Genomic DNA, 19165 nt, shown 5'->3' on the forward strand with positions numbered 1-19165 from the left:
ATCAGGTTTTCGTGGTCTTGAAATCTGGTTTGTGTCTGGCAAATAATATTGTCCAGAATCCTGCCATGGAGTTGACCTTAGTGTGCACGATGATCTTTTGCTTGGAACGTTTGCGATGAGTTCAGTGGCCTCATAGAGTTCCTCATATCGGCTTTATCCAATCAATGGGTCTGAATACGGTGACGTGTAGAAGGAAATTTTTTTATATAACAGATAATAGCAAATTAACATATAGAGCCATAAAAAGTAATTAAAAGCTTCTAAAATATTAAGATTAAGCATAAATTAGAATATTAAGCAAATAAGATAGGTCTAGCAAATAGTTAACTAAAAAATCAGTTATACTGCATTATTTTTTAGGCTTACAGTAAAATTTAAAACCAGCTTTGGACAGGATAAGAGTTTGAGAACACCTGTGATTCAAGGCTAGGAAGTGATAAAACAGAGAAGATGCCTCTGAAAGGCTCCTATCAAAAAGCAGCTGGGCTGATGAAACAGCAGAAAGGCTTTTGCTGTAAGCAGGTTCACGCTGACATAATGCATGAAGAGAAAATCTTAGTAAATTAAGGCATTCACAAAAATACTAGAAGAATATATTAGCAATTAACTTTAGTGTAGAAATTAAGACAAATCAAGCATGCCAAGCAATGATTAAATGAAAGCACATACTATACTTCTTTTTTTTAAAAGCTTACAGTAAGCTTCAGGTCACTATTGTAAAAGGTTTGGAAGGCTTAAGAGAGTAAATGATGAGAGGAAACCCATATATGGAATTGAAGCCTTGGCCAATTAGAGAAAATGGGAACAGCATAGAAAGATAACAAATTCCATAAGGGGGCCAGTGATAGGAAAAGTAAGGAGATAATAAGGGTTCCCAACTCAAGGTTCGGCCGGACAGGAGTAAAAGGGAGTCAGAGAAGATGGGAAAGAGAGCTCATTCAAGCGAGGTCAGAAAAGTTTGGAAATTACATAAGTAAAGCCCTAAGATGGTAAGAGGAAGCCATCCACCCAGTCTTAGACCAATCAAAATAAACCAAACAGACAGCAAGAGGAATAATGGACAGTAAAGCCAGGTGCAAAATGAGCTAATCGAATGCGGCCAAAATGATAAGAAATTGTTATAAAAACTTCAATTGTTGTAATGATCAGGGCTCAGCTCAATTTGGCTGTATTGGGTTGTCCTTGTTATTTGTGTGTTGATTTATTGCAATAAAGCCTTAAAACTCTGTCTGTCTATCTCGAGTCCTAATAGCCTTTATTTTTAGGTAAAAAGCCTTCTGATGATGAATTTTTCGCCACGACAGACGTTGCCACACACCTGCTAGAGGGCCCGACTGACACCAACTCAAAATCTGATTGGTTGAAGCAACAGGTTAATCGACATTTATTCTGTGTTAGAGTGCCTACACAATGGATTGTGAAAGCCTCTCTGCCTGGCAACAAATGATGGCTGAAATGTGATTGGTTAAATGTTTTAATACGAAACTCCACCTCCCACGGCTATCGAGCTGCAGTCTATTACAGTACAGTATATGGATGAAAATACGTTCCAGTTATGACCTTTACACGTAGAATTTTGAAATGAAACCTGCCCAACTTTTGTAAGTAAGCTGTAAAGAATCAGCCTGCCAAATTTCAGCCTTCTACATACATGGGAAGTTGGAGAATTAGTGATGAGTGAGTGAGTGAGGGCTTTGCCTTTTATTAGTATACTAGCAAAATACCCGCGCTTCGCAGCGGCGAAGTACTGCCTTAAAATTTTTATTAAGAAGAAAATTAAACCTTTTAAACTGAGGGAAAATATGCCAATAATTATTTGTTAAGGATCTCTTTGTATACCATGTTGTCAGTTCGGCCCTCCGGTTGTAACATGACCAAGCTGTGCGCTGAGCTTACTCTTGAGCATGTAACTTACAGTTGGCCATGTGAACAGTTATCTTGTCTCAAATGTCACAGCTTGGATTGCTGCTGTCATAATCGGTTTGAGTTTCATGGTTTGTTTCAATTACGACAGTATTTGCAGGATTTGTTGTGTTGAAGTGACATTTGGCATCTGTCAAGCGTTGTAAGCACACAACCGGTTTCATTGATAAAATCACATCCAGCTTTTGAGAGTTTAAACATTCATAAACATCAAAGTGTCCACTACTGAAATTGTCACCTGTGAGTCTAAGATGTTTAAGAGGCATTGGTGGTTGTCGAAAGGTGTAAAATATTTGGCCATTTCGGTACACTTGAAAGCGACAACCGAACAATTCAGTGGTAGCCATCAACTCACATGCAGAACCATAGGTGAAGGGCTTAAGCATTTCACTCTTATAGTGCTCCTGTGTAGTATAATTATCTCCTGTACCGTCATCAGTCCACACCTTGAACCTGTCCCAGTCATTCAATACATAAGACAGAATCTTCCTCCGGATTTCAAGAGTGAGCCTGATATGGCCGTGCAATATGTAACAAAGAGAATGGAAAAGGTAGGTGGTATCTCCGGGCAGGAAACCACTCGGTAAGTGACAGTTCTTTGATCGATAGTGATCATCTCGATAGACATGGTAATGGGGGTTGGAATGATAAAGGAAATGGGTACCTGAGCAATGTAAAGTAATTGTAAAATACCTATACAATACCTATAATTGTAATAAACAAACAATAAAACAGCGGAGAAGCCATGGATTAAACAAATTAGGGCTGTAGTTATCAGTAGGGAGACGTGAATCCCGTGGCGAAGCAAGGAAGGGAATGTAGAGACCGGAGCAATGGACAGTCTTATATAGGCAGCCAGCCAACAACGTGGGAGGCGTTGAGATGGGGGACACAACGCCACCTCACGCGGTGACCGAGGTGCAGGCTATGGACGTATATATGTACGTAAGTAGGATTCAGTTAGCGTTGGGAACCCGTGTACCAAATTTCTTGAAGATGGGCCCATAAGTAACAAAGACTGTTGAAAAGTTCAATATGGCGGCCGACAGTGGCATCATACCACCGAAATAAGTACATACATCGGTTTTGGTTAGCGCAGGGAAGCCACCTACCAAATTTCGTGAAGATGGGGTCAGCCTTCTAACTACACGGGAAGTTTGAAAATTGGTGATGTTGGAAAGTTCAATATGGCGGCCGACAATGGCATCATACCATCGAAATAAGCAAGTACATCGGTTTAGGTTAGCGCAGGGAAGACGCCTACCAAATTTCGTGAAGATGGGGCCATAAATAAGAAAGTTCAACATGGCGGACGTTGTCGAACGTTATCGACCGTTATGACCGTTACACGTAGAATTTCGAAATGAAACCTGCTTAACTTTTGTAAGTAAGCTGTAAGGAATAAGCCTGCCAAATTTCAGCTTTCTACCTACATGGAAGTTGGAGAATTAGTGATTAGTGAGTGAGTGAGTGAGGGCTTTGCCTTCTATTATTATTATATATATATATATATATATATATATATATATATATATATATATATATATATATATATATATATATATATATATATATATAGTGAAACCTCGGTTTGCGAGCATAATTCATTCTGGAAACGTGCTCGCAATCCAAAGCACTCATATATCAAAGCGAATTTCCCCATAAGAAATAATGGAAACTCAGATGATTCGTTCCACAACCCAAAACTATTCATATAAAAATGATTAATACACAATATAAAGTAAAATACATAATACAAATTAACCTGCACTTTACCTTTAAAAAGAATCACGGCTGGTGTGAGTTTCTAAACTCATGTGGGATTCCATTCAACGGGATGACACGCGGAAGAGTGTCCCAAAGCACTCGCAGTCTCCCAGTGCTGTAGCAGTTCACCGTATAAGTGCATCCAAAAAGATCGCAGACATGCTATAAGCGCCTGTCGTCAATGGGTCATACAAACATTATAAAGATCCCGGTACAATAAATAACAGCGCTGTTGCTGTTTCAAGCTGAATAAAGCTGGTGTTAAAGTACTGAGACTCAGCTTCATTATTGGGGAGCAAGATGGGGACTCGCACGTCACAGCGCACACACACACAAAGTCACAATGCTGTAGTAAACAGATGTTGACTATATGAGTGAGGCACACAGACTCAGACGGAGAATAGGAGACAATTGCCAGAGAGAGACGCGCTGGGCGAGCAAGCGAGCAACATAAGGAGAGAGAGAGAGACGCGCTGGGCGAGCGAGCAAGATAAGGAGAGAGAGAGAGAGAGACGCGCTGGGCAAGCGAGCGAGATAAGGAGAGAGAGAGAGAAGAACCATCAGCTCAGTTGTAATTACATGAAGCCCAGCAGACAAAGTGTATCCATACTACTCGTATTGCAAGACATCGCTTGTTTATCAAGTCAAAATTTATTAAAAATTTTTGCTCGTCTTGCAAAACACTCGTAAACCAAGTTACTTGTAAACCGAGGTTCCACTATATATATATATATATATATATATATATATATATATATATATATATATATATATATGAATGAGTGTGTGTATATGTATGTAGATATGTATATATGTGGATATATGTATGTGTATATGTGTATATATATGTATATATATGTATGTGTATATGTATGTGTATATGTGTGTGTAGATATGTGTATATGTATATGTATATATATGTATATATGTACAGTAATCCCTCCTCGATCAAGGGGGTTGGTTCCAGAACCCCCCGTGATAGATGAAAATCCGCGAAGTAGAAACTATATGCTTGTATGGTTATTTTTATATATTTTAAGCTCTTAGAAACTCTCCCACACTGTTTATAAATATTCTCCGCTCAGTTATACAGTAAACCCTCGTTTATCGCGGTTAATCCACTCCAGACAGATAAATGAATTTCCACGAAGTAGGATTCTTTATTTATAAATCTAATATTTTCGTAGTTAGAGCATAGAAAACCTGTTTACGACCTTCTAAATACATTTTTTAACATTATTAGAGCCCTCTAGACATGAAATAACACCCTTTAGTCAAAAGTGTAAACTGTGCTCCATGACAAGACGGAGATGACAGTTCTTTCTCACAATTAAAAGAATGCAAACATATCTTCCTCTTCAAAGGAGCGCCGTCAGGAGCAGAGAATGTCATAGAGAGAGAGAGAAAAGTAAACAATCAAAAATCAATAGGACTGTTGAACTTTTAAGTTTACGAAGCACCGCGATAAAGCGGCCGCAATGAAGGGATCAATGTGAAGGTAGTCTTTCAGCATTTTTGAGAAGAGCGTCCATATCTTCTAAACAATCAGCCTCTGTGCAAACAGCCCCTCTGCTCACAGCCCCTCCGTCAGGAGCAGAGAATGTCAGAGAGAGTGAGAGAGACAGAGAAAAGCAAACAATCAAAAATCAATACGGACTGTTAGAGCTTTGAAGTGTGTGAAGCACCGCACGGGAAGCATATTGTATATTATTGAGGAGTTTTATTTAATACGTAATACGTGCTCTGATTGGGCAGCTTCTCAGCCATCCGCCAATAGCATCCCTTGTATGAAATCAACTTGGCAAACAAACTGAGGAAGCGTGTACCATAAATTAAAAGACCCATTGTCCCAGAAATCCGAACCAGCTGAAAAATCTGTGATATATATTTAGATATGCTTACAATTAAAATCCGCGATGGAGTGAAGCCACGAAAGTCAAAATGCGATATAGCAAGGGATCACTGTATATATATATATATATATATGTAGATATGTATGTATATGTATATACTGTATGTATATGTATATATATATGTTTATATGTGTGTGTGTGTGTATTTATATATATATATATATATATATATATATATATATATATATATATATATATATATATATATATATATATATGACAGCAACACTCATAACAGTGACAAACAATTACATTGACAATCATATTACGTTATTTTTAAAATGTTTCCTTTTCTTTTTCATTATTTCTTTAACACACTACTTCTCCGCTGTGAAGTGCGGGTATTTTTCTAGTATTACATATTTGTGAGTGGCAAAAGGATGTGAACCTTTGCTTTCAGTATCTGGTGTGACCTCCCCTTTTCAGCAATAACTGCAACTAAACGTTTCCGGTTAACTTCTGATCATTCCTGCACACCGGTTTGGAGGAAATTTAGCCCATTCCTCCATACAGAACAACTTCAACTCTGAGATGTTGGTGGGTTTACTGACATTAACTGCTCGTTCAGGTCCTTCCACAACATTTTGATTGGATTAAGGTCAGGACTTTGACTTGGCCATTCCAAAACATTGACTTTATTCGTCTTTAACCATTCTTTGGTAGAACGACTTGTGTGCTTAGGATCGTCGTCTTGCTGCATGACTCACCTTCTCTTGAGATTCATTTCATGGACAGATGACCTGACATTTTCCTTTAGAATTCTCTGATATAATTCAGAATTCATTGTTCCATCAATGAAGGCAAGCCGTCCTGGCTCAGATGCAGCAAAGCAGGTCTAAACCATGATACTACCACCACCATGTTTCACGGATGGGATAAGGTTCTTATGCTGCAATGCAGTGTTTTTCTTTCTCCAAACATAACACTTTTCATTTAAACCAAAAAGTTCTATTTTGGTCTCATCCGTCCACAAAACATCCTTCCAATAGCTTTCTGGTTTGTCCCTGTGATCTTTGGCAAACTGCAGACGAGCAGCAATATTTTCGTTGGAGAGCAGTGGCTTTCTCCTTGCAACCCTGCCATGCACACCATTGTTGTTCAGTGTTCTCCTGATGGTGGACTCATGAACATGAACATTAGCCAATGTGAAAGAGGCCTTCAGTTGCTTAGAAGTTACCCTGGGGTCCTTTGTGACCTCGCTGACTATTACACGCCTTGCTCTTGGAGGGATCTGTGTTGGTCGACCACTCCTGGGGAGGGTAACAATAGTCTTGAATTTCCTCCATTTGTACACAATCTGTCTGACTGTGGATTGGTGGAGTCCAAACTCTTTAGAGATGGTTTTGTAACCTTTTCCAGCCTGAACATCAACAACTCTTTTTCTGAGGTTCTCAGAGATCTCCTTTGTTCGTGCTATGATACACTTCCACAAACGTGTTGTGAAGAGCAGACTTTGATAGATCCTTGTTCTTTAAATAACACAGGGTGCCAACTCACACCTGATTGGCATCCCATTGCTTAAAAACACCGGACTCGAATTTTACCTTCAAACTAACTGCTAATCCTAAAGGTTCACATACTTTTGCCACTCACAAATATGTAATATTTGATCATTTTCCTCAATAAATAAATGACCAAGTATATTTTTGTCTCATTTGTTTAACTGGTTTCTCTTTATCTACTTTTAGGACTTGAGTGAAAATCTGATGATGTTTTAGGTCATATTTATGCAGAAACATAGAAAATTTGAAAGAAAATTTCAAGCACAACTGTACAAGTCAAATACCACTGACTCAGTCATCACGAAATCTCCCAAACCATGAGGACTTGGGACTTGAAATTTGGAATGGAGGTTACCCTTGGTCCATAGGTGCTCGCTAAGAAACGGTTTTAAACATTTCATGCTCCAAGCGTGTTCTGTCTGTATGTCTGTCCGGTTTTCACAAGAGAATTACTTAATGGATTTAGATTGGTTCTTTTCTATAATTTGCTTGAACTTTCCGGTTGATTTTGTGACTTCTCTCATCATGCTAAGTACCAGAGTTTGCTTGTGGTGCCGATGCATTTATGTAAATCCAAGAGAGTGGCTGTGGGCCGAGGCCTTCCTAATTCACTCGCTAACCTCTGTTCGAGTTGGTCTACGTCTCGCCACGTGTTGGAGTGTGCCTCGCCTCCGCTTAGCGATACCTGTTTGCTCAGCAGACATTATCATCTACAGATTATTAAGGAGTAACGTTTGACGTTTTTGGGAGGGAGATCAGAGCTATGTGTGTTTTAGAGGGTAGCTGCTGATTGCCAGAGATATCACGACCATGTGCTTTTCTAGCCATGTGGGGAATGCTTTCCAGTCAGAGCTGAACGATCAGTTACGGTGCCAACGTCTATTGATTTTTAAAGTTTCTCCTGTTTTCATTACTATGTGGGCGCAGCCATGGGGTACAGGTAATATATACACTGCTCACAAAAATTAAAGGAACACTTTTTTTATTGGGCCTGGCATGAAATCAATTAAACCTGTCTGATAATTTTCTGGTTGGTTAAGCAGCTGAGGTCATTGTTAATCACTTTCAGCTGTATTGGTGTTCATGGACTTAATGACAGGTGCACTAAAGTGGCAACAATTAGAAAACCCTCAAAACAGGACTGGTTTTACATGTGGAGGTCATTTCAAGTTTCTCCCTCTTGATCTTTTTTGGCTGGTTTTCCACTCGTGCTAGTTTTGGCTTGAGTAATCATCTCTACTGGCAGTATGAGGCGATTCCTTAACCCTACAGAAGTTGCACAGGTTGTCCAACTTCTCCAGGATGGCACATCCACACATGCTGCAGCAAGAAGGTTTAATGTGTCTCCCAGCACAATCTCCAGAACATGGAGGAGATTTCAGGAGACTGGCTGTTATTCTCGGAGAGCTGGACAGGGCCGTAGAAGGTCCTCAACCCATCAGCAGGACCGATACCTGCTCCTTTGTGCAAGGCGGAACAGGCTGAGCACTGCTCGTGCCCTACAGAATGACCTCCAGAGGGCCACTGGTGTGAATGTCTCTACCCAAACAATCAGGAACAGACTTCATGAAGATGGCCTGAGGGCCCGACGTCCTGTAGTGGGCCCTGTGCTCACTGCCCAGCACCGTGGAGCTCGACTGGCATTTGCTCAAGAACACCAGAATTGGCAAGTCCGCCACTGGCGCACTGTACTTTTTACAGACAAGAGCAGGTTCACCCTGAGCAGCTGTGATAGACGTGAAAGAGTCTGGAGAAGACAAGGAGAACGATATGCTGCCTGCAACGCGTTCAACATGACAGGTTTGGTGGTGGGTCAGTGATGGTCTGGGGAGGCATATCCATGGAGGGACACACAGACATCTACTGCGTAGGAAATGGTGCTCTGACTGCCATAAGGTATCGAGATGAAATCCTTGAACCCATTGTCAGACCCTACGCTGGTGCAGTAGGTCCTGGTTTCCTCCTAATGCACGACAATGCCCGGCCTCATGTGGCAAGAGTATGCAGGCAGTACCTGGAGGATGAAGGAATTGAAACAATTGAATGGCCTTCACGATCCCCTGACTTAAACCCAATAGAACATCTGTGGGACATTATGTTTCGGTCCATTAGGCGCCGCCAGGTTGCTCCTCAGACTGTACAACAGCTCAGGGATGCCCTCATACAGATCTGGGAGGAAATGCCACAAGACACCATCCGTCGTCTCATTAGAAGCATGGCCCGACGTTGTCAAGCATGCATACAAGCTCGTAGGGGCCACACAAGATACTGAAAAGCATTTTGAGTAGCAGAAATTAAGTTTTTGAAAAAATGGACTAGCCTGCCACATCTTCATTTCACTCTGATTTTAGGGTGTCTACACAATTGAGCCCTCTGTAGGCAGAAAACTTTTATTTCCATTAAAAGACTTGGCATCCTTTTGTTCCTAAGACATTGCCCTGTCGTTATTTGTATAGATATCCAACTTCATATTGAGATCTGATGTATCTAATGTGTTTCTTTAAAGTGTTCCTTTAATTTTTGTGAGCAGTGTATATAACACAGGGAGAAATTAGGTGAAATTTTTTTTTACACCTTAACTTTTAATATTTTTACCATCATCATCACCTGCTTTTCCAAGATTTTTATTAATGAGGGTCTGATGCTGAAGTGGTTGCAGCCTTTCTGCTTTCAGTGTCTGTTTCTTGGATGTCTGCTGTGCTTTGCTAGTTTTTAATTCTTATTCTTAACAAACATCCAATCAACACATAAAAAAAGACAAATTGATAGGAAATCAACAAAAGAGAATGTTAATCATTTAAAGCTCCACAAAAAAAAGACAAATCTTTCTAAATATCTCACAGGTGTACAAAATAAGAGGAAAAAAAAGAGAGCAGATAATGAAACGAGATTAGTGAGAGGCAAAGCGACCCACTCACTGTGACGGCGATCAGAGCGAAGACCTTCAGTCACATTGGGACTAAACTTGGGAACCTCTGCAAGATAAATTACTGAAAAAAGGTGAGCATTGTGGAAATGCACTTGCTTTGTGGAAAAGGGGGGCTCATGCTGTCTTCTAAAGGCAGTGCCAGAATTATGTCTTGAAAAATGACTCACAACAACTTTAAAAAGGAGGAGAGGTCACATTTTAAGGGCTGTGGTTCTAAAAATCTCAACACTCCACAATCACCTTAAGTCAACTGCAGAACAAAATTGTTTGAGTCTTTGCACCGATTCCAGTGCCTGTCATGAGTCACATATTTAGCACAAGGTGAGGGTCATTTGGGGAATAAAGGGATGTAAATAATGCTGGAATGAGAAAAGTAATCAAACACCAAAGACAACTCATCAGTCTTTTTCTGTTTGAAAATTTACAGAAGCTTGGTCAATCAATTCAAAAGCTTTGGGATTGGATGCTGCCAGGACTCTACCTTCACCCACTGCCAAGAGTCGGGAAGGGGGAATTCTGGGTGGCCTGTCGTGTAATTTCATTGGGTCAGCTTCTTGAAAGGGAAAGTGCTGCAGTCAGATCATCCAGCTGTTAGGTAGTGCAGCATTTACACCCTCATGATACATGGGGCTGGGGAGCTGTTGGAGAGGCACTGCCCTCGGAGACCCAGGAGGTGGGTGACCAAAGGCATCAGAACTTGGCCTGTTATAACTAACTGCTGACTCCAAGAAATTGACTTCCTCTGGAAAATTGACACTTTTTGATTTCTTCCCCTTTGCTATCAACTGGCCATCTCTTATTTCTTATTTTTTTTTTTTTAGCAGACGCCTGATGTTATAAAAGTAATCTATAATGCACACAGTGTGAGTGATTAGACAGTTCACAATCAACACAACATTCTATTGGCTTGTTTTTTAATATTTAAGCTTTAGTACATCTCTATATCTCTATATCCATCTCTCTCACGTGTTGGAGTGCACCTTGCCTCTGGTTAACTAGCAATTCCGGTTTGTTCAACGGACATTATCATCCAACAGGGGACAGCTGGTACAATATGTTTATGTATAGAAATGCTGTAATGTGTAGTACTTTACAGTTGTTGGCCTTCAATAAGTGGACACATTACTATATCAATACTAGGTGCTATTAAGAAATAAAATACATTTTGTATATAAACTGATACTTTTCCATCAATTAGAGTCTGAATTAGACTAAATATTCTGGGACACCATGAACCAAACATAACACTGTGTTCAAAATCTCTGTGAGCTCTTCAAGCCTCAATGTAAAACACAACACGACTCTTAAGGTGAGGGACCTTCATTTTCATAATTCATAACTTACACTTTTCTGCCCGATTGTTGGATGAGAATTCTTTCTCTTCTTCCCTGCTGTATCCTGCCTTCCTTCTGCTGTCGTCACACGCGCGTTCTTCAGGTTCGACGTGGACAGAGCGCCACTGCGGAGAACGCGCCCTCATCTGAGGTGACTCACAATCCGCTCCTGCCTCGTGTTTCACAACCGGACTCGTCTCTGAGTCAGAAGGGTTTTCTGAATCTTCTTCTTCTTTAAGACTGTTTAAAGTTTCAGGGTTAAAGTTGACCGGCACATGTTCAGAATCCTCTCCTTTAACACAGACGACTTCTTGATCAAGACGGTTGACTTTAGTATCCGCAGCCCACCATTCACAATCCTCTTGCTTTATGCAGAGGCCCTTTTGGGTACCACAGGAGGACTCCCATTCAGCATCATCTTCTTTGACCTGAACCGTTTTTTGCTCCACACCATCCACTTCATTTAAGGCCATTTGTGTTCCATATTTTCACATTTACTGGTTGGTAACGGAGCTGCCACTAACTTCAGAATGGAAAAACTCTTTACTGGGAAAGGCAGACCCTCATCTGACCACTGTGAAAGAACAGAAAATAATTGACATAGTAACATGTAAAGAGATGTGTGCAACTTTAAACATGCAACTTACGAAAATATAGAAGTATTTTTTTTCCCAATTGCAGTCAATAAAAGATTACAGCTGTTACTATCAACTGCATTGATACTCATCTCATGTTTGGATTGTTTTATTCTTATGACCCATCTTGCCCTTCTCAGTGTGTTTCAGACCTGGTCCATGATGACCATCAGATTGGGGGTGGCCCTCTTGGAGGATCACTGCAGAAAGTCATTCCATTCCTGGGGCTGGGGCTTGATCCCCTTTGGAGAATTACCACTGACAGTCATGGAGGAGCAAGACACATTGCAAACCACACTCAAACCATTCACATTGAATACATACAATGGAGATTCATAACTCTGCGTGATACAAAACCAGCAACTCATAGTTGAAAGAAAAGTCAGGGGTGGGCAAAGTCACCCCTGGAGGGCCGCAGTGGCTGCAGGTTTTTGTTCCAACCTAGTTGCTTAATAAGAAGCACTTATTGCTCAAGTAACACTTCTACGTTATTTCAGTTGTCTTGCTTGTTAAGATTTTAAACTCTTATTGCTAATTTTAGTCTTAAAACAGTTGTATTCTCATTTTTTTAATGGCACCTTATCATTCTCTTTAATAAAAGCCCTGTGTGCGTCCAGGTGTCCGTGTGTGTCTTCTGGTGAAGTGCGCATGCGCGGGGTCACACGGCACGTGTTCAGTCTCTTCCTGTGCATTCCCTGTGCAGACACACACATAGGCGCATGAGAGACAGACACACACACACAGGCGCACGCGGGACGCGCGCACACACACACACACATAGGCGCGCGCACACGCAGGTGCGCGCGTGCATTGTTGCAGTGTTACTTTTCTTGGTTGTTTATTAATTTTTCAACTGTTCATTTTTTTTCCCTGTGCTTAAAACTCATTTAAAAAAGGTGTTTTTACCGCGCGCGCGGGTGAACTCTTCCAGTCTTACTTTTCTCAGTTGTTCAAGGATTACTTAGTGTTATTCAATGTTTTTACATTTAGTTTACTATTACGCTGTGCATTCAGTGGTATAATTAACTATATTTGTGCTTAAAAACGTAAAAAAATATATATTTACATACAGTTCATACAGTCTGGAACAGATTAATTGTATTTACATACAATCCTATGGGGGAAATTACTTCGGTTCACGACCAAATCGGGTTACAACCAGAGTTTTGGAACGAATTATGGTCGTGATCCGAGGTTCCACTGTATTACTGTCATACAAAATTACAGGCATTTCACGGAAATACAAACCAGTATTACTGAGAGAGAAAATTAAAGGCATACAATACAGTGACACATATTACAGCCACATACAAGGTCCCTTGCCATTTAATAGAGACTGTTCCTACTAATGTTTATGCACTACTGTTCTAGCACCCGTTATTTTAACGGGCTTAATGTCTAGTTAGCAATAAGATGCAAATGACAAAAGAGATCAGCATTTCTCCATTGAGCTTGTTTCCATTTACACCTCTGTGTGTATTTATTGTGCACTATTTGGTTTAATGAAATGAAAAGTGAAGAGAAAAAAGTGAAGGACTGAGAATTACTCATCCATTTTAGACTTCAAATCATTTGGCTGATATCCTTAGAAAGGAAATGAAAGACCTGACATAGCAGAGTTAAAGCACTAACAAGCCATGAAATTCAATTATTGGCACGGATTGTTTTCTAATTAATTAAAGCAAAAACCTGCAGCCTGCACTGCGGCCCTCCAGGGCTGACTCTGCCCACCCCTGGTTTAGATGATTAATCAAGTAATCTATTAAAAAACACTATATATTTTAAATAAATCTATGCTAGGCATTTCATTTTAAGGTATCCAAAATATTTTACTGGATAAAGATAAGCTACCAATGCCCCAAATGTCCTCATTACAATATAAGCAGGATATTCAAAAAGGCTCTCTGAAATGTACGACGCAAGCACACTACATATTAGGCCCGATACTTTCCTAGTATATACAGTCATATGAAAAAGTCTGGGAACCCCTCTGAGCCTGCATAATAATTGACTCTACTTTCAACAAAAAAAAAAAAAAGATAACAGTGGTATGTCTTTCATTTCATAGGAACATCTGAGTCCTGGCGTGTTTTCTGAACAAACATTTTTATTGAAGCAGTATTTAGTTATGAAATTAAATCAAATGTGAAAATCTGGCTGTGCACAAATGTGGGTCCCCTTGTCATTCTGGGTTGATTTGAATGCCTGCCACTGCTCAATACTGATTACCTGCAACACCAAATTGGTTGGATGAGCTCGTTAAGCCTTGAATTTCATAGACAGGTGTCCAATCATGAGAAAAGGTATTTAAGGTGGTCAGTTGCAAGTTGTGCTTCCTTCCCTTTGACTCTCCTGTGAAGAGTGACAGCATGAGATCCTCAAAGCAACTCTCCAAAGATCTGAAAACAAAGATTGTTCAGTATCCTGGTTTAGGGGAAGGCTACAAAAAGCGATGTCAGAGGTTTAAACTGTCAGTTTCGACTGTAAGGAATGGAATCAGGAAATGGAAGGCCACAGGCACAGTTGATGTTAAAACCAGCAGGTCTGACAGGCCAAGAAAAATACAGGAGTGGCATATGTGCAGGATTGTGAGAATGGATACAGACAACCCACAGATCACCTCCAAAGACCTGAAAGAACATCTGGCTGCAGATGGTGTATCTGTACATCGTTCTACAATTCAGCGCAATTTGCACAAAGAATGTCTGTATGGCAGGGTGATGAGAAAGAAGCCCTTTCTGCACTCACGTCACAAACAGAGTCGCTTGTTGTATGCCAATGCTCATTTACAACCCAATTCCAATGAAGTTGTTACGTTGTGTAAAACGCAAATAAAAACAAAATACAATGATTTGCAAATCCTTTTCAACCCATATTCAATTGAATACACTACAAAGACAAGATATCGAATGTTCAAACTGATAAACTTTATTGTTGTTTTGCAAATCTTCACTCATTTTGAATTTGATGCCTGCAACAAAATTCCTCCATCCAGAATCCAGACACTCATCAAAGGCTATAGGAGGACAGTGCCTAGAGGCTGTTATATTTGCAAAAGGAGGCTCAACTAAGTATTGATGTCATATCTCTGTTGGGGTGCCCAAATTTATGCACCTGTCTAATTTTGTTATGATGCATATTGCATATTTTCTGTTTTTCCAATAAACTTAATGTCACTGCTGAAATCCTACTGTTTCCTAGAGGCATGTCGTATATTAAAAGGAAGTTGCTACTTTGAAAGCTCAGCCAATGAGAAACAAAAATCCAAAGAATTAAGAGGGGTTACCAAACTTTTTCATATGACTGTATAAGGTATCTAAATATGTATTACATTTTCAATATTCAGAGTGGAATTAAATGTTTCCAGTTGATCAACACATTCTAGATTTAGAATGCCAGCTTTGTGTTTTATTTAATGTTCTATATATAGCAAAAATTACCCAAAAAAAGCAAAACCATCTCAATGCACATTTTACTAACGTCACGTCAACGGCCTGCTTTGTCTCAGTCAGCCTGCTGGGGCTGCATGGCCTCCAATCTCCACATCCACTGGGGATATTTTCAGAACAAAACTCAATGAATGTGTGATCTTAAGTAACCCTGAAGCTTATAGTAGACACATCGTCTCATTGAACAACTTTCTTTTGATCATTTAAATACTTTGACACACCCGCTGAAGTTAACTGCCAAGGTTGACGGTCACAGCTCAGAAGGTGAGGATGGACTAAACGGAAATAGACAGCCAGATCACTATCAGGGTTTACACGATTGACACTGTAAGAGACAAATCCTTTAAGTTAATATTAATGGTAAATTTTCCTCAGTGTGCATTCAAGGTCCTTTTTTTTTTTAACATTTTATTAACTTTATTAAAACCAAATAACATTCCATATAAGAAAGTCAAGTTTAACAAAACTAGGTTTGAAAGAATTTGACCCCCCACCCATGAGAAAGAGAGCCAGGTCAGCAGAGTAAAACGTTAATAATAGTAAAAATATGTAAGACAATTAAATTAATTAAAATAAAATAGAGGCGGGAGAATCCACTTCCTCAATTTAAATGCTTATTCTGAAATGTTATTGATCAGATCCTGCCAAGTTTTGAAAAAGTTTTGTACAGAAGTGCAAATTTGATTTTTTCCCATTTCAAATAGTATATAACATCAGTTACCCACTGACTTAAAAGAGGAGAGTTAGGATTCTTCCATTTGAGCAAGAGAAGTCTACGTGCCAGTAGTGTAGTAAAGGCAATCACAGTTTGTCTGTCCTTCTCCACTTTAAGCCCACCTGTGAGCCCCCCCAAACACAGCTTTTAGTGGATTAAGAGGGATTGTGACTTCAAGGCTGTCTGATAGGCATTTAAAGATTTTGGTCTAAAATGTTGCTAATTTGGTGTAGGCCCAAAACATGTGACCCAGTGAGGCTGGAACTCGATTGCAGCGTTCAGAGGTTGGATCTTCCCCTGGAAACATTTTGGACAATTTTAAACAAGACAGATGTGCTCGATATATAATTTTAAGTTGAATGATTGTATGCTTTGCACATATGGAGCTCGAGAGAATTCTCTGCATTCCTACCTTCCACTCCTTTTCTGAGATGTTGAGTGAAAGATCTTTTTCCCACTGAACTCTAGGATCTTTGAAAGGAAGGGACTGTTTTGCCCAGAGGGGACTGGGCGGTCTGGAATCCCTACAGATTTTATTTTATTTTGTTTTTTTCTGTCCACCCTGGCCATCAGGCCTTACTTATTCTATGTTAATTAACGTTGACTTATTTTTATTTGTTATTGTGTCTTCAATTTTTCTATTCTTCATTTTGTAAAGCACTTTGAGCTAAATTTTTTTTGTATGAAAATGTGCTATATAAATAAATGTTGTTGTTGTTGTGTTGTTGTAAAATGGTTTTACAGTGGCTTGCAAAAGTATGGCCCCTTGAACCTTTCCACATTTTGTCACATTACAGCCACAAACATGAATCAAATTTATTGGAATTCCACGTGAAAGACCAATACAAAGTGGTGTACACGTAAGAAGTGGAACGAAAATCATACATGATTCCAAACAATTTTTACAAATAAATAACTGAAAAGTGGGGTGTGCGTAATTATTCAGCAATTACTTTGTATATATTTGTATTATACTTTGTAGAACCACCTTTTGCTGCAATTACAGCTGCCAGTCTTTTAGGGTATGTCTCTACCAGCTTTGCACATCTAGAGACTGAAATCCTTGCCCATTCTTCTTTGCAAAGCAGCTCCAGCTCAGTCAGATTAGATGGACAGCGTTTGTGAACAGCAGTTTTCAGATCTTGCCACAGATTCTCGATTGGATTTAGATCTGGACTTTGACTGGGCCATTCTAACACATGGATATGTTTTGTTTTAAGCTAGGGTTTAGGGTCGTTGTCCTGCTGGAAGGTGAACCTCCGCCCCAGTCTCAAGTCTTTTGCAGACTCCAAGAGGTTTTCTTCCAAGATTTAACTGTATCTGGCTCCATCCATCTTCCCATCAACTCTGACCAGCTTCCCTGTCCCTGCTGAAGAGAAGCACCCCCAGAGCATGATGCTGCCACCACCATATTTGACAGTAGGGATGGTGTGTTCAGAGTGATGTGCAGTGTTAGTTTTCCGCCACACATAGCGTTTTGCATTTTGGCCAAAAAGTTCCATTTTGGTCTCATCTGACCAGAGCACCTTCTTCCACATGTTTGCTGTTTCCCCCACATGGCTTGTGGCAAACTGCAAACGGGACTTCTTATGGTTTTCTGTTAACAATGGCTTTCTTCTTGCCACTCTTCCATAAAGGCCAACTTTGTGCAGTGCATGACTAATAGTTGTCCTATGGACAGATTCCCCCACCTGAGCTGTAGATCTCTGCAGCTCGTCCAGAGTCACCATGGGCCTCTTGGCTGCATTTCTGATCGGCGCTCTCCTTGTTCGGCCTGTGAGTTTAGGTGGACCGCCTTGTCTTGGTAGGTTTACAGTTGTGCCGTACTCCTTCCATTTCTGAATGATCGCTTGAACAGTGCTCCGTGGGATGTTCAAGGCTTTGGAAATCTTTTTGTAGCCTAAGCCTGCTTTAAATTTCTCAATAACTTTATCCCTGACCTGTCTGGTGTGTTCTTTGGATTTCATGGTGTTGTTGCTCCCAATATTCTCTTAGACAACCTCTGAGGCCGTCACAGAGCAGCTGTATTTGTACTGACATTCGATTACACACAGGTGCACTCTATTTAGTCATTAGCACTCATCAGGCAATGTCTATGGGCAACTGACTGCACTCGGACCATAGGGGGCTGAATAATTACGCACACCCCACTTTGCAGTTATTTATTTGTAAAAAATGTTTGGAATCATGTATGATTTCCGTTCCACTTCTCACGTGTACACCACTTTGTATTGGTCTTTCACGTGGAATTCCAATAAAATCGATTCAGGCTGTAATGTGACAAAATGTGGAAAAGTTCAAGGGGGCTGAATACTTTTGCAAGCCACTGTATATGTTACAGAAATGGTGACTTGGTCCTCGAGACTGATCAATATTTCTTCCGGCATAGAGAATTTGGCTGCATTTGGGATGCTGAGGTGGTTTGTGATGTGCTGCTTAGCTTGAACTTGGATATAACATATATATTATCATAGATAATGGACGATTCAGTTTAATGCCCTGTAAGTTATAAAAAATGGAATGTTTATAATCTTAACTCTTTATGACAGTAAAATAGCCAGTTAAACAGCTGGAAAGAAACCTGAACGGTCAGACAGACAGTCTTTACGACAGGGGTCTCCAACCTTGAGAGCTACTTTGACAAAATGGCCGCGAGCTACTCATGTTTTCTAACGTTTATTCTCATAGCTTATTTCAACCCAAACAAACTGAATAAGCTTGTTTTGCCTGAACATTTATAAAATGTTGGTGTCCACAACTCACATTTTTGCATTAAAACGTCACAAAAAATATTTAGTTCACCTGCAAGTGCATTTTGTATGTGTAGTGTATCTCACACTATTGAATTAAAACATGAATGCTGTCAAAACAAAGCAATGCAATTCCAAATACACAGATATGACTTAATCATTTTGTTCCATGTCACTGTGTCACTTTACATATCCAGTTGCACGTGTGAGGTGTTTTTGAGTTAGTTGAGATGACTGGCACTGAGGTG

The 19165-nt window shown here is 40.0% G+C and overlaps 1 protein-coding gene across 1 annotated transcript in view; it reads right to left on the reverse strand.

Annotated features, from left to right (window-relative positions):
- The window catches only part of LOC120528883 (zinc finger protein 160-like), a 56965-nt gene that overhangs the window by 8231 nt on the left and 29569 nt on the right, over positions 1 to 19165 (reverse strand). Inside the window, exon 5 of the mRNA XM_039752959.1 lies at positions 11379 to 11854. Coding sequence (XP_039608893.1) covers positions 11379 to 11854 — 476 coding nt within the window. The remainder of the gene's footprint in view (positions 1 to 11378; positions 11855 to 19165) is intronic.

This window comes from Polypterus senegalus, chromosome 4 (assembly GCF_016835505.1).
Source record: "Polypterus senegalus isolate Bchr_013 chromosome 4, ASM1683550v1, whole genome shotgun sequence".
NCBI lineage: Eukaryota > Metazoa > Chordata > Cladistia > Polypteriformes > Polypteridae > Polypterus > Polypterus senegalus.